Source organism: Falco punctatus (assembly GCF_963210335.1).
Source record: "Falco punctatus genome assembly, chromosome: 5".
Lineage (NCBI taxonomy): Eukaryota > Metazoa > Chordata > Aves > Falconiformes > Falconidae > Falco > Falco punctatus.
The window spans coordinates 18468343-18484306 of NC_137584.1; the positions used below are offsets into that span (position 1 = coordinate 18468343).

Below are 15964 nucleotides of genomic sequence, written 5' to 3' on the forward strand. Positions count from 1 at the left end.
TTGTTTTCTGGACAACATACTTTCTGGTATATTGTTACTCTTATTAATCCCCAAATTTATGAACAGGAAAAAGTAGGTTATAAAGGTAAGTAAATAATTCCAACTGATGTGGTTGTCTTCCCTAAATAGTCAGACCATCCAATTCTACCCACTCTGTGTAAGAATAAAGTTTGACAGTATGGACAGAATAATTTAGATAGCATTTAATAAAGCCACTAATCAGGCTCATTTTACTGATGACAAAAATAGGCCGTGCTGTCACTTGAGCAGTTTAATGACTAGTCATCTATCTTGCTGATGACAGTTTTGATAAATACAGTTTTTTGAGGGGGTAACTGTCTCAAGGATACAATAAATCAATATTTGTTTGAGCTTAGTTTCAACCTGGCTGTCCTTTTTAACATAGGTAGAATTTTGTCAGAGTTTGGTTTCAGTGGAAGCTGTGTTAGACGACTTCTTGTGTTTACAGTTATGCAGATGGGAACTCTGAAGTGAGTGCTTGTGGGTGAAGCTGGCAGGATGCTTATAGTACTCTTCTAGGCCTAACATATGCTGTCCTGCCACAGGTAGTATGTCTAAAAGTTTGCAACTGTTCATGTTTACTCTCCAGAAATCCCATTTTTCAGAAATACAGCTGCAAACACTTAAAATGGTAGAGGTTGTCCTTAATATTTAGGTCACATCACAAGACTTCAGATGTGGCCTCATTTATGCCAGTGATAACAGCGTAACATGGCTTTCAGCTTCTGACCTGATTCCCACTGTTATACACTTCCAGTTTGTCTTTTGATCTCTTATAACTGCATCAGGAATGCCAGATCTAGATCAATGCATCCTCTGAAAAATGTGTGGTTTTCAGTTTATTTTTTAACGCGCCTAGTCTGATTATTGTTGTATTTCTATTTTTAATCTCTCAGCATAAAAATCCTGTTGGATTTCCAGTGCTCAAAAGATCGTGTGTTGTATGGGTTTAATACTTGTGAAAATGTTGCCGAGTACTAAATTCTCATTCAAGTTTTATATTACCTTAAAGTAGGCACTGCTATGAAATAACACTCTCTTTCTAAGTAATATATTTAGAACAAATTAAGTCCCATCATTCTTTAAAAGAAAAGTGATCAAGAGACTCAGCAAACTGGTTGGTGTGAGTTTATCAAAACTCTTAGCTTCAAATCTAATATTAATTCTTTTCCACTAATCTGAGATGCCTTGATAGTAGCAGCTGAACTCTGAATACTGATGGCCTGCTTTTCAAAGGTGTCACCATACAGTCATAAGAGAAGTAAGGACTAGTATTTGGTCTGCAAATCATGTCTTGTGGGTCTCAAAAGAATGCCTGATTCATTTGTTGAAAATTCTGGCTTTCGCCTGTAAATAAATTTATGAATAAGGTGAAATGGTTATTCAGGTGGGGTGGTTTTTTCGACAAAAACAGCTGATGCAGTAAGACTTTGGTAGGCATATGCCATATATCCGTATTTCTTTACAAGTAGGTTTGGCTAGTTGAATTAGTTTTTTAGTGATTGTTTCTTTGTTTCTTCTGATTTCTGAATTGTTGGAGTAGAAAGGGCAGAGTCTTGCTGATGACTTTCTGATTACTGTAGCTACTATAACAGATGTTGTTAGTCTTGTTCCCACTTTAGGAAGAGGAAGATGACAGCTTTGGCAGCACAAGACTTGCAATAATCATTCTTTATTACACAGTGCTTGCTGTAGGCTCAACCATATTTTTTAGACTGAATGCAGGTTTTCCTGTCAATTACAAATTTTATGTCCACTTTAGGTGTATATATTTTTAACAGACTTTATTTGCAACCTACGTTATCTTCTTCATTCTGACTGACAAGTTAACTAAATTCATTCCATACTACATTTTCAGCAGAGTTAATTTCTGTTACGAAGATAAATATAAGAATGGTCTTATAAATAAACAGGTAATTAAAGACTTCTGGAACTTCAGGCAGACTAGTCTGAACGAACTACTCTGTTATTCCCAGTTGACAAAAATGATATAAGGCATGACAGCATAGTGGCTGATCCAAAGCATATGGAAAGATTCCCATTGAATTCAGTCTGGACTGGGGCCACAATGGATGCTGTAATAAACTTGGACCCACTGACCTAATGGAACTTGGAAAATAATTCCTGCTTTTCTAAGTTGTAAAACTAACAGTTCTTTCCCATCTAATTCTCACTTTCTGTCTGTCCCTCATGATTTCTACTTTTTTTATTTCTGTCTTCACACACTATGCAATTACATTAATTATATTAATTTTCTATAATTATATAGTATATATTGTTTTATTATTTTGTCTACAGAGACTTAGAAAAGTATTATTTTGGGATTTTTTCAGTCACTACCATTTCCAATGAGATAACTTTGGGAAATCAAGTGGAGAATAGGTGGCATACCTTGCTGCTATTTATTTAAGACTATTTTATAGATGCAATGTTAACAAAGGCAATTTCTTAAAAGATGTAAGGAATTATGAAAGGAGCTGTAGTTGTAAGCCTGCTATGGACATGATTGGCATCTGCTATAAATAGTTATAAACAATACTCGTAGTAGTCTGTTTTATGCTTGTATGCTGTATTGACCTTTTTACGGCTGTGCTGGCACTTTTCTTACTAATTCATGTGTGATAGAAGTTCCATACCAGCCTTCCTCCTCCACTGCATCTGGTTTGTAAACATCGTGATAGAAATACCTCTGAGCAATTTGAAATCTCCCTGTGGACTTGCTGAGCTGTATTACAATAACCAGATCCTTGTAATTTGTCAAAATGTTTCTTAATAATTTGTTCATCTTGTATAAATTAAAAAATATGTTAGAGCAGTGTGGTTCTGAAATAAATGTTCTGCAGCAAACACTTGAAGGTGCAGCTTCGTTAAAGACTGCATAACTATCTTTTAAGCAGGAAGTTGTAGTGGTAGTGCTTATTTTGTTGTATTCTGTAAGTGATTCCAGTGAACTAGTCCTGTTTATACACAAACCCACAAACTCTTGTGAAGAGTGTAATTTCTTCTATGCATTATACTTCTTAGTTATCTGTACTTGAAAGTGAGCTTTAATTCCCAGATGAAGTGCTTTGGCATAAGCTTATACTGTCTGTAGAGTAAGAGCTGTGACACACATTGTTCCACTTGTGGTATTTCCCACTGCGGGAACGATCATATTCACTTCATACTGCAGCTTCAGCCTTCAGCTGTCATGTTCTAAGCTTGGCTAAGATGGAGTCTAGAGATCTGCTATGAAACTAAGTGAAACAAATTGGCAGTATGGATTTATACAATACACATCAGATATTCTGTCTCATGGTAATAGTACTCAAAAATACATATAAATGTTTGCCCATTTAAATGCTTATGCATTTCAGAGACTGGAGACCTTCACATCAGTAGCAGAGACTGCAATATGCACACGCATACAAACATAACTACTAGAAACTAGATTGTCTTAGTATTCATATTGCAGTAGGCCTTTCTATAGAGATGGTTTATCAGTATTTGACCATTATAGCTATACAATTTGACCTTTAATGTATTTTTAAGTGGGAAAAAGTCAGTTTAATGTAACTGATTATCATTCGGAAACATTTCCTTGAGTTGTATTATGTTATTTTGATCAAATGATATATAGATACAATTAAAGTATATTAGCTAACTTGTTACTGCCTGGACTGAAAAAAAAAAAAGACATTCTAAAAAATTACTGAACTTAATGAGGTGGAGATTTTTGAGGACCTGAACAGGCAAATCCACACAACTTTAAATTGATCCTGTATTCTTTATTAGAAGTTTCTTTACTCCCACATCTCAGTTAAAAATGTGATTGGTTGCTGAACTGACTAAGATTAAAGAATTAAAACTATAGTGTGTGTGTGTGTGTTTCCTTGAGTGTTTAATGTAATTTGATCTGATCTAATACTTTCTAGGCTTAACGGGTTAATTCACCCCGCTGAGAATAACCACTAAAGTTCTTGAAAATTTTACTATAGAACTGGAATAAAATAGGTATGCATTAAGTGATTAACATTCACTCCCTTTGACATGTGATACTTAAAAAAGGGCTCATTTGCATTCTTTTGGATCCACCTGATGTCAGTAATAATACTTAGGGCATTCCTGAACTCGTGTGCTAGTTTCATACATCCAAGAAAAAATTTTCTGAAGTAGAAAATGCTTGAAGAGAATGTTGGACTGGTGTATGTTGTGTATTGGGCTGACGTCTGCCATTTTAGTGCCAGGAAAGCTGGTGTTTATACTTCCAGTAAATAACGTTTCACATGTGCTGATTAATCTTGAAGCAGCAACATTTGTCCATTATTTTTCCCCCAGTTTTCTTCTTAACTCCCACAGCTTTCAAGGAACACTGCAAGACATCATCAAATCCTTCAGTAATATAGCTAACATGTTAGAAATTACATCTTTAACAAAATTAATTTTGTATATTCCTCAACAAAAACATTATGCCTAGGATCAGAAAAATAAATATATGCATAGTGAAATACTTCCAAATTTGGATGAACTTCTGATGGCCAAAGTACCCAACAGTGTCTATTGGGTGGCAGTATCATCACATGATTTTGGCCTGATTTAGCTGTATATGCATCACCTTTTAACCAAAGTACGATATGAGAAAGTATTTGAATTCATTGAAGTAGCATTTTTGCAGTTTATTGGGAAAAAAGAGAAAAAAAAGAAAAAAGAAAAAAGTTCTTTTGTAAAGGAGAATATATTTGACAGCCATTGGAGTAAAGATCCCGTTTGTGGATTGTGGCAGAGGATTTACAAGTAAATAATAGGCAAGATACCCTTTTCTCTTTGTGTTCAAATATTTTGCAGCAATGCCAGCTTTATTATTTGTGTATTTGTCTATGCTAATGTTCTGCTCTCGCACATATTGCAGAGGTAGTATATAAAATACCTCAGTTTCTAGTATCTATGCTGATAGAATTAAAAATATTTTTTGTAACAATAAACAGTCATTTAGACCGTAGGTTTTATGCAAAAAATACAAGGCATAAAACGTACTAATTTTGTTTACTGGATTATAAATAAGAATGTAATTTTTGCATTGCTCTCATCTGTAATTCACAGTACTTGTGTTCAAGATTATTGCTCAGCAGCTGTCTTCAACCACACGGTGTCATGTATGTTAGACTATGTTTGACTGCAAAATGCATGAATATGTAATTAAAATATGCCTGTCCTAAGTGGCAAGTCAGTGAACACTACTACTATGGTCTTTCATTTTGTTTGATCTCAGAAGCCAGCTACAGAAAACCAAGATGGATCTGGATGTTTTGGCATCGTTTTAACATGTGCTGCAAAATGGAAATGTTTTCAATCTTTAAATATTTGTCAGACAATAAAGTTTTAGCTCTAAGATTATCATTTATTGTGAATAAAAGCAGAGCAATTATAGGTTCCCCCCACACCCCCCCACAATTATGGTGTATAAATGCAAAATTCAGACAAAGCTTTTTAAACTGTACATTGGTAATTTGCTGTAGTCACGGGCAATGCTGTGGGAGCTAATGGTTCGCAATGCAATTGCTGACTGTGTGTGCAATTTCGTATTTCATTTTTAGGCATACACGTTATTGATTGTCACTGGTTTGTATCATTGCATTTCGATACAACAGTAATATAAAATTAGATTTGAATCTTGGTAGTATGACTCAAGGACAAATTCCTAAAAACACCAAAAAAGTGTTGCTCTACAGAACACAGGGACATAGTGTTTCAGATTTCTGGGGAAGTGCCCTCTTCTTGGTATGAATTGTTTCTCTGTTAATGATCATACCAGGGAATAATCAAAAGAAGAGACATCTGAATGCCTTTAACACATCCCCTATATTTCTATCTTCCTTTTCTAATACACTATGAGCACTAGAAATTTGCATTTTGATTTACAGCTTAGGTAACTATCTCTGGAGACCAAACAGATTCCCTCAGCTGATTGCTATACTTAGAAACCAAATATAGGCAGTAGGCTATCAATGGAGAAGACACTTAGAATGTAGCAGCCATAAATATTTATTATTTCAGTTTATTTCATTTACATATTGCTGTTCTATCCTGTGCTTCTCAGCATGTTTATGGCGAGTTACTTAACCACAAGTACAAAGAGGACTAGCAAAAGGATATTTGCCTTTCCTCTTTCTGATCCAACTTCAGCAGGGTAGTACCAGGGTAACCAGTTTTGTTGCTAGTCATCATTCTTCGACATGTGGGACAAGCCAGAGAAACGATGAGCTGTACCTGTGTCCTCAGAGGGTCCGAGTTACAGCCTCCTTGAGAACAGTGGTCAGGGTAGTGATATGAGGCAACCTAGCTGTAACTCCTTTGGGGCACCAAGTACTGTATGTGGGCATCTAATCTACAGTCTATACTCTGACAATTATCCAGAATGGTTTTCACCTTGTATAGTCAAGTAGACATATTTAGTCTATCTCTCTGTTATGGTTCTTCTCTGATACAAAATTAGTATTTGCATAGGATTATTCATCCCATCATGAAATACTTGTCTCAAACAGAAGGGGTCGTTTTTTTTCTGAAGTTGCCTGTTTCTTTTAACTGGCTTAGACAGTTTAGATTTTTAAATTAAAGTTATTTGAATTGAAACCTTCCACAAAATGTGAAAGAAAAAACCAAGCAAACAAAGCGAGGTTTCTTTGTTATTTTTGTGTTCAGGTGGTAGCCGGACTGTCAGAGTAACTAGTTTCTTGTTGTGCTTCTTCCATGTGTCCTTCATGATTAGTAGCACTGCGTTATTCTTGTACAGCGTGCTCTTTGCTTAAGATAGATTGTCACATACTTCATAGTTTAGAAACAGGAAAAGATGTAGTAAAGTTAAATAAGGGAGACCTGCACTACTCATGAGTCTTAAAGGTTCTTTCATCAGAGAAACCATGTTAGTATTGCTTATACTCAATATTGTGATATAGTTTTGTAACTGAGGTAGTTGGTTCATCTCTGTTGAGAAAACCATGAAGACAGTCCCTGTCCACAAAGAGCTTTAAGCCTGAAATTGTGAAGTTGATACTCAAGGCTCAGGCACTCAAGTGGATACAGTGCTGCCAAATTTGGGGAAATTTGGAGCAATTAATGTTTTCATTTTTATAATCTTTATGTATTAAAATTACAGTGAATTGAAGATATGGAAAGTCTTGTCAGAATACAAGCTGGCTTGCTATCCATAATGAAACAAAACCCGAAACTATTTAATCAGAGTGAATTTAAGTCCATTTGTAAGGTTTAATTAATGTTTCTGCTAAGATTAATATATCATGATCTCTCCTTCCCAAAATGAAAAAAGAATATGACAAAAATACTTATTTTTTCATTTGTACCACATCATGTTGTATTGGAAGTCTTCATTATTATGTGTGTTATGACCAGCATTTGTTTATCTTTCAGATAGATAATGTTAATATATTGTATATTTGTGCTTAGCCATTGTTCTAAAAAAGTTATGTATCACAAATCAATAGTACTCTGGGCTGATGAAGCACAAGGAATGCAGTGTGTATGGGATCCTGTTCTTAGGTCAAGGTTAAAAAAGATTGACTTTAGGATTTTGACACATTTTACTCATAGTGGACCAATATGGAATAAATTACTACAGGACCAGCAAAATCAAGGTTATTAGATCCACTAAGACCAAGAATAAAGAAAGGTACTACAGAAATATTAAACCATTTAAGAAACAACCTTTGACTCTTATTGTGCAAATTAATTTTTGCTTTAGTAAATTGGTTTTAGTAATTAAATTTAGTCTAAGTGATTGCTTTGTGAGTCAAGGTGTGATTTTCCTTCTTTTCACTCTGGAAGGGCTTGATCCCAGTCTCTGCACCAAGATTTCTTAGCTTTTTCTTAAACAGATAAGAATTGCCAAGCAGACTCAGGCTAGAAGAGTTATCACAGAACTTTTTCTCTGACAATGGATAGGAGTATGTAGAAAATGATTTTTTTTGCCTGTAATTTACTGCCAAATTCTGTCTGTCAGAGCTTTTGGGACTTCCTTAGCCAAAAATGAATGCTGGTTTATCCTACTTAATAGCCAGCAATGGACTAATTCCCTAGCAATTTTACAATCCTTTTTGGAACACAGTTTTACTGTTTTCATTTGCTACATCCTGTAACAAATTTCACAGTATGCACCATATGGAAAAAAGTGCATGATTTGTTGTTAAACCTACTCACTGCTAAATTAACTGAGTGGCTTTTTACTACAGGAGAGGGGGACGGCTGAAAATTGCATTCTTGTACACCAATGTGACCTGTGTGAACAGAACTACGATTTTTGTAGCGTCAGGCAGCTGGGCATGTTGAGTACAAGGAGCAGAGCAGCTGTCAGTGTCCTTCAAGGCAGCTCTGCCATCCTCAGCCTGCTCTCTCTTATTTATGTGCAAGGTACTCAGATTGTGTGACACATCACAAGTTTTTCTCTGTAATTTAAGTAATGGATAAATATTAAAACATTTTGAAAGCATTTAACTGCTTAAATATCAGTGTGTTTATGTGTGTCAAAGATGGGTCAGTTTGTCAGCTGTTAGAAGTCAGTGTAAACTCTTTAGACTTTAGAGATTAGATGTTGGTTTGCACAGTCTGTAAGGCTGGTGCCTGGCATGGCAGGCAGAGGAAAGGCATCATGGTATCACCTGCTGGGCTGGGGGCTCGAGCTTTCTCTGGCTACCTTTGGATCCACAAAGATCAGACAAGTCTGATGCATTATTTTGAAGGGTATTTACAAGAAACAGTGACACCAGTTGCAGCCTGTAGAAGGATATACACAGTTTTCATTTCCTGTTAGTATTTCCAGCTTTCAAGTTGCACTTTTCCAATGTCTGTATTGTTGGCAATGCAACAGGGGTCACTGTGTTCCACATTTAACATATGTGTATTTTATTTTTAATAACTCATTTGCCAAAAAAAAAAAAAAAAAAAAAAAAAAGTTTGCAAACTCTGGTCTTAAAACCACAAAGATCTTGTCTTGCATTTAATTTAAAGTTGCTGTTCTAGTGAAGTGGATGCTCATTATGTCTGTGGGAATGCTTCTTTGTATTTTTCTTTGTCATTAATTCCGACTATTCTGTAGTGGCAGATGCAGCTTCATTGAATTTCTTTTACATGTTTTGCTATTTTCCCCAATAGAAAGTTTTATCCACTATCCAAATTTGGTTTGTATCTTTCATTCTATTAGGATTATCAAGGATTTGCTGTAATCTTTTAAAAAGTATCTTGACTGTTGTACTTTTATCCAAATTATGGCTTGACTTGTACTTTTTACATACCTCTGGTAAATCTCTCATGTGTCATCAAGTATGCTTTTTCAAGTAAGGATATATAAACAGTCATTTTTTTTGAGTGTTTAAAGGGATCATGGGAACATCTGGGTAGATAGATATCTTTTGTGAATCTTCTTCTGTTGCTGTAATTCATGTAATGTCCTTTAGTGTCTTCCTAGAATCAGAACTGCAGTTTTTTCAGAGTGGAAGGAGCCATTTGATTGAAACATAATTCAGAAAAATCTTATATACTAGAAAAAACATCTTTTTGTCTGTAGTTATCTGCTTTAAACCCGACCCTTCAGCTGACCCTGATTAACTGTTACCCTGTTGAAGAAAGAGTAGGGTAAAAATTAGCACCATTCTAGCAATCTTCTTAAAATGCCTATGGATTTTTTAAGACTGAAACTCTGATAACAATTTCTCAGTGCCTTGGTGGGAGCCTTTTGTGAGGCTTGTGTCACTGCCTGAATTATAAGCAATCATTAGGGATACAGTTTGAATTTTTGTTGTGTAAATGTGCATCAGCCTAGAATGTGACCATCTCTTAACAAAACTGTCTAAATCTTACTCAATGGATGAGTTTTTTTAAATTAATATAATTTAAACAAGGTGGAGTCACAGCAAAATATGCTCACTGATCATCCTCATTAAAAAAATAAACTAAAAGCAGATACTATCTTAAGCCATAAAATAAACTATAATATTTACTAATATTCAACAATAGTAGTAGAGAAGCTGGTAGATTTCCCACCCCCAGATGATGACCTCTGAATTAAAGGGTTTGTGCTTATCTTATGTTTTACTACTTTCTCATTTTTTCAGAAGGTCTCACTTTTTAAACAGGAATTATTGCTTTATTGCTTTATTATAAATCAAAATTTTTACTAGAGGAAAATGTTATATTATTTCAATTATTTTTGTCTTAATGTTGAAAGAAGAGTGGATAGTTTGAAAAAACTCTTCCGTAGTGATTTGTCTAGACAGTTTTTCTCAAATGTTTGACACGTTAAAAAATCCAGATATACTGTATTCAGTGAGGAGCCTGTTTAAAGCAGTATGTTGAAAGAGTGCAATTTTGTATACCTACCCTAAGAAAAGAAGATAATAAGGTAATTGTAGTCATGTTCTCTCCATCTACTTGGGAAACTGACTGCAATAGTGTTTGCTCATAACAGAGAAGCTTTTGGAAATACTCTATAATTTTGCATCTTCCAGAGGCAGAGTTTTCTGATCTGTTATATCTGTAGTCTAGAAACTCCTACTTTCCATACTAGGGCTATCAGCCAGTACTGAAGAACGAAGACCTACCAGGCACCGAAGAGATGGGCATATTATAGACAGTAGCAGAAAATAAAGAATATATTAATCTAATAGATATTAATTTTAGGAGTAAAGTTAAATGTGAGGGAGATACAAATGAGCTGTAACACTAGCTAGAAAAGTGGGAAAAAATATTTTGAGAAATGTAGCTTGTGGCTGAAGTAAAAATCCTTACACCTAGTTGATCTGTATATAAGGCCTCAGGCAATTTACTTAATGGATTTTTTGTGGAACTGCATGGAAAAAAAATCCAGCTGTTTAATATCATCCAAAACAAAATAGACACTTTATGATTAATGAAAGCTACAAGAAAGGTTTTCCAGGGATTGTGAAATCGTGTTCCTTTTACAGTTAAGTCCATTATATCTGCCAGATATTATCAAAGAATGGAAGATTTATTTAAATTGCTAGAACTGGGATAAAGAAGAATAGTTATACAGAATTTTCTAAGTGTCATCATTGAAGCTCATCATCACAATAGAAACAAATTCGTGCTTTTGGGTGTTCTGGAGTCCCAGCTGTGGGGGCTGCAGCTGAGGAAGACTGCAGCAGGGGATTTAATTACATACCCAGATGAGCTTCATTCTGTGATGAAGTGGTGAGACCCATGGCTGAGCATTGCTATTTCTTGCAAGAAAAGCATAGCCATAGCTCCCTTTACCTTTGGATATCCTAATTCACACCTATACGTCTTGTGATTCCTAGCCAATGTGAAGACTTCGTCAGAAGCTTTTGCTATATGAGCCTATAGAGGTCTATCACACCAGGCATATACTAACAAGAAAAGCAAAGAAAAAGAGATAAGTTTTGCTCCAGAGAATGAGACGTGGGATTTGGTTGCCTAAGCATTGACTCCAAGAGCCATTTGAGATGTATGAGCGCAACTGCAACATCTGGCACATACAACACAGTACTTAGAGCACACCACCATCTTTTTCAAAGGGTAGATCAGCTATTCCACAGCACCTTCAGTGGCGCCAGAGGCAATTTGAGTTACCTACATGGCATTTAAGTGTCACTTTAGATCTTGGGGGTACTCTGCAAAGCCTCCCCAGGTCTGTAGCAAGAGCTTGGAAAGCTGACAGGCTTCTAGGTACACATATGTAACACAGGGTGAAAGAGAAGGGATTAAACAGGCAAAGGAGGCTGAATAAAGTGCAAAGACAGCAGGGACTCAATACGTAACAAATCTTGGTTAGCTGCTGGACTGATACATGATCACATTAGTTTTTAGGCACAAGTGCAGCAGTGTGTAATAAAACTGCAGTTGAGACTCTTTAGATTAGACATGATTTTCAACCAAGGAATTAGGTTTACTAGGCTATCTTGCTGGCCTTAAATTTCATGTGATTATAGTATTTTCTGATTAAGGATAAAAAAATAGTATCACAGGCTTTTATGGTGTTAGGGAAAACTTCCTGTTTAAAGGAAGTTTTCAGTGAAAGGAGGAAGACATTTGAATGAAATAAAGGTAATTGAGAAAGTCAGACTGATGATGCTGAAAGAACTAAGGCAATGGTAAGGCTTGCAATAAACTTCATTTTTAAATATGAAGAAATGATTAATAAACCTTACATGAAATTTGATATAAAAGAAGGAGAACAAATTAACTGATTCAGAAATGTAAGAAGGTCCAACATGTAAAGACAGAAATGACTAAAGCACAGTAGATACTTTGATTTTTAGCTGTTCTGGCTAGAAATGTAATCCTTTTTCATTGGCATTATAACTGCATATATGATAAATACAAACCATTTAAAACAAGTTTCTAGAAAGACAAAGAAAATCTATAATTACATTTTTTTTTCTTATTTAATATGAACAAAATGTTGCTTGATAGCTTTGCAAAGGACATCCCCGAAGGAAATTTTTTTCCACAGGCCAGTGACTCATGAATTATTCCATAGCATTGATTCTATTACTCCCAGTGGGTGGCAGTTTTCCCATCTGTAGTAGTTCCAAACATTGTGTTTCCCTTAGTGGTAGAAAATTGCATGATGAATCTGTTTCATATTAATTTTGATTAAACACAGACATTTGTGATAACTTTAGTTGCAATATACTCTTCACAAAAGTTACATTTTTGTCATACAAATGGGAGTAAAACTAGTTGCTTCACCTCATGCTTTAAAGTAAGAATACATTTTTGATAATTTTGACAATTAGAGTAAGGTTTCTTTGATAGTTTACTTTTATGTTACCCTATTAAATATAACTTCCTATTAAAAGTGCCTTATTACTCGTAGTGGACAAACAGGTCAGATTCTGATGATTTGTACTGCATGTGAAAGCTCTGTTTAGGAACACGACACATTTCCAAAGCTTGGTTTGACTTTTGACCTAGAATTTAGGGAAGAAACTTGGGATATTTATACTACTTTTTAACCTTGTCTTTTGGGAAAGTGCAAATAATTCTAATTGGCATAACCAGAGATCATCCATGTAAAAGGAAATAATAGATTGGGAATAGATAATGAGAAGGAAGCCAAATTTAATTTTTTTAGGTGTCCTGGAGCTGATCCTACAGAAATTAGGTTTTGTAATTTCTGAACCATGGAAGCTATACATAAAAATAAATCCCATGGGAAAAACTCATTCTTTATGACCAAATTAGCCACTTCATTCTTCTCCTCTTGTGCCAACTGACGTGTGGAGAATAACTGAAAATCTTCCACTCTGGGAATCACTCACATCAGCATAAGTGATAGATTCTTTCTTAGCTGAGTGAATGTCAATGAGCTCTAAGAGGATGTTAAGGGTCTGGACCAGCTTCCACTGAAGTAAGAGCCCAAGTTCCATGTACTTCAGTAGTGCAGAGTTAATCAGAAGAAAAGACAGATTTGAAAAAAAGGAAATATGACTTAGTTTTACAATTATTGTTTGAGTTTTATCTTTCTTTGCCACTGATGTAAAGTTAAATGTATCGACAATTTCTTTTAGCCAAGGAAGTTCAACACAGCTCAGTGGGATATTGTTTCTTCATTTAGGCATGCTTATATAATGGTGAATTGTTGTGTTGGATGTAAATGCTGTGTTGGACAATTATGTGAAACCATCTTCTCTTAGCCCTGCAAATAGCATGGAAATGTAACCATGGAAGGCTTTGGTATCTCCCTTCAGTACAAGAGGGTTGCTGCCTAGTGGGAGGTTTTTCAGCATGTGTGAAATCCTGTTTTGTATTACAGATACAGGTCTTTATAATTCAGTTTTATATTTTACTGCTACAGAAATTAACTGTTAAATAATTATACTGAGAACTCATGGACAGGTCTGGAATTTCCTAAATGTGATGATAAATAAATATCCCTGTTTCCCATCTCTTTGTGCAAAAGATCTAAGGTGGTTTTGGACATAAGTTTAGCAAGAAGAGTTATGCTATACAATGTGAGTAGAAGTCTCAGAGTGAAGCATTGTGTTCCAGGTTTTTTTTTGTTATATTCTTTGATCTCTTCTTTTAATGATAGGTACATTGGAATTTTGATGATCTGTAAAATGCTCAAGATGTAATTGTTAACTCATGTGCCATTGGCCAATGAACTGTTTCTGCTTGATGGGCTCATTATTAACTAGAAGCTGGGTGTAAAGTGCAAAACAATGGAACTATCTTTTCCAAGCCAGCATTGCACAGATGTAATCCATATGGAAACTATCAGGTTATTCCTGGTTGTTATATTCATGTTAAATTTTTTTCCCACAGAATGCATTTGTTTTGGTGGTGTCTAGAACAGTGCTCTGGTTTCCACTGCAGCATATTTATTTCAATATTAGATGAAAACGCAAAGTCTGTAAGCCACAATCTTGCTGCAGATTAATCAGGGTACAAGAACAGTGTCTGTCCAATAAATTTGAGTAGTTTTACTTGAGAGAAAAAAGTAGATTAACTGAATGTAGACTACAGTTTCAAGTATATGTGGAGTTCTGTTTTAAAATAGAATGGTGTTAAATTAACTGATCACTGTATGAAAACCGAGGAGACTGTAGAGTTAAATGTGCAATGATGCTGAGGAAATGACAAGAGGTCTTCAAGTATTTATGGAGGTGGAAGCTAGCATACATCAAATACAATTGTAGTTCTCTCTTGTGTTGTTCCAGTTGCTGTATTTTAGGAAAACAGAATTTGTCATACTCATAGTTCTATTGACCGGGACTTTTGCTCTCACTTATGTGGAAATTCTTACGGATAATGAAAAGTGGTTTCTTTCCCTGTGTCAGGGTTTTCAGTAAAGCACTGAAGCCCTTGGTGGGCACCTGGGAGTATGTAAGCCTACCCAGCAGCAGACATGGACTCCTGGCGTGAAAGCACTGGGGAGTGAGTGAACATTAGTGTTTCACTGTATCCCCAGATCGAATAGTTCTTGTTTCCTTGTGGTTTTTTTTTTTTTTTTTTTTTTAATTTTCTATTTCCTGACCATTTCTGAACACAAATCATATGGCAAATGCTAAATTTATGAGAACATGAAGGGGGGGTGTGTGTGTTATATATTATTTTCTGGAGAAACTATTCCATGTATTTAAAAGGTTTTCTTTTCCCCCCTCAGGGAATTCCTGGAATCCCTGGAAATCAAGGAGCAAAAGGACAAAAGGTATTATTAACAGTTCAAACCACAGTTAAAACCTGTACGTATATATATACACCCATTCCAAAGTAAGGGTTCAGTCTGTGCTCAGAGAAGAGTTTTCACAGTGGGGATTCAGGACATCAAATAACGCTGCAAATGAATGGAGACATGCTCCAAATTCTTTGAGTCATGTTCAAAAATCTCTCATTAGGTTTAATTTCAATATTCCAGAAGGAATTAATAATTTAAAAGTAACAAAGTTAACTTCATAATACTTTGAGAAATAATCCTAAATAAATAAATCTGCTTAATTTAAGATATTGAACAACATAAAAATAAAGAATATTTAAATTGTTAACTACACATACATTAATCACAGAAATCTTCTCTTTATGTAAAAAATAGGGTGAAATTGGACCACCGGGTCAACCAGGAGCAAAAGGGTCACCAGGGGATACTGTAAGTTTGCAAAATGGTGTTATTTTGAACAAATAATTCTGATACTGTCATTCTCTGCTTCTCAAAAGCAAACAAGCAATGGCAAATACAATAGCAACCTAGTATTTTCAGACTGGCGAAGATGATCAGACTGAATCTAATCTCTGATTTCCCCCTGAAATATTATATACCCACTTTTCTTTTAAAATTGATCATTTTCTGACTGCATGTTTGATGAACAAATCCAGGAAATATGTTAGTCTGAATTTACTCTCTGAATTAATTAACTGTGAATTAATTTTGAAAGTACTCATGTAAATTTATTTTGAAAGCTAAGACTGACATAAA

At 35.1% G+C, this 15964-nt stretch overlaps 1 protein-coding gene across 5 annotated transcripts in view; it reads left to right on the forward strand.

Moving 5' to 3' along the window:
• COL21A1 (collagen type XXI alpha 1 chain) overlaps positions 1-15964 on the forward strand; it is a 190004-nt gene that overhangs the window by 115827 nt on the left and 58213 nt on the right. For all 5 annotated transcript variants that reach the window (XM_080389895.1, XM_080389898.1, XM_080389896.1 and 2 more), the window contains 2 exons: positions 15158-15202; positions 15584-15637. In XM_080389895.1, coding sequence (XP_080246021.1) covers positions 15158-15202; positions 15584-15637 — 99 coding nt within the window. The remainder of the gene's footprint in view (positions 1-15157; positions 15203-15583; positions 15638-15964) is intronic.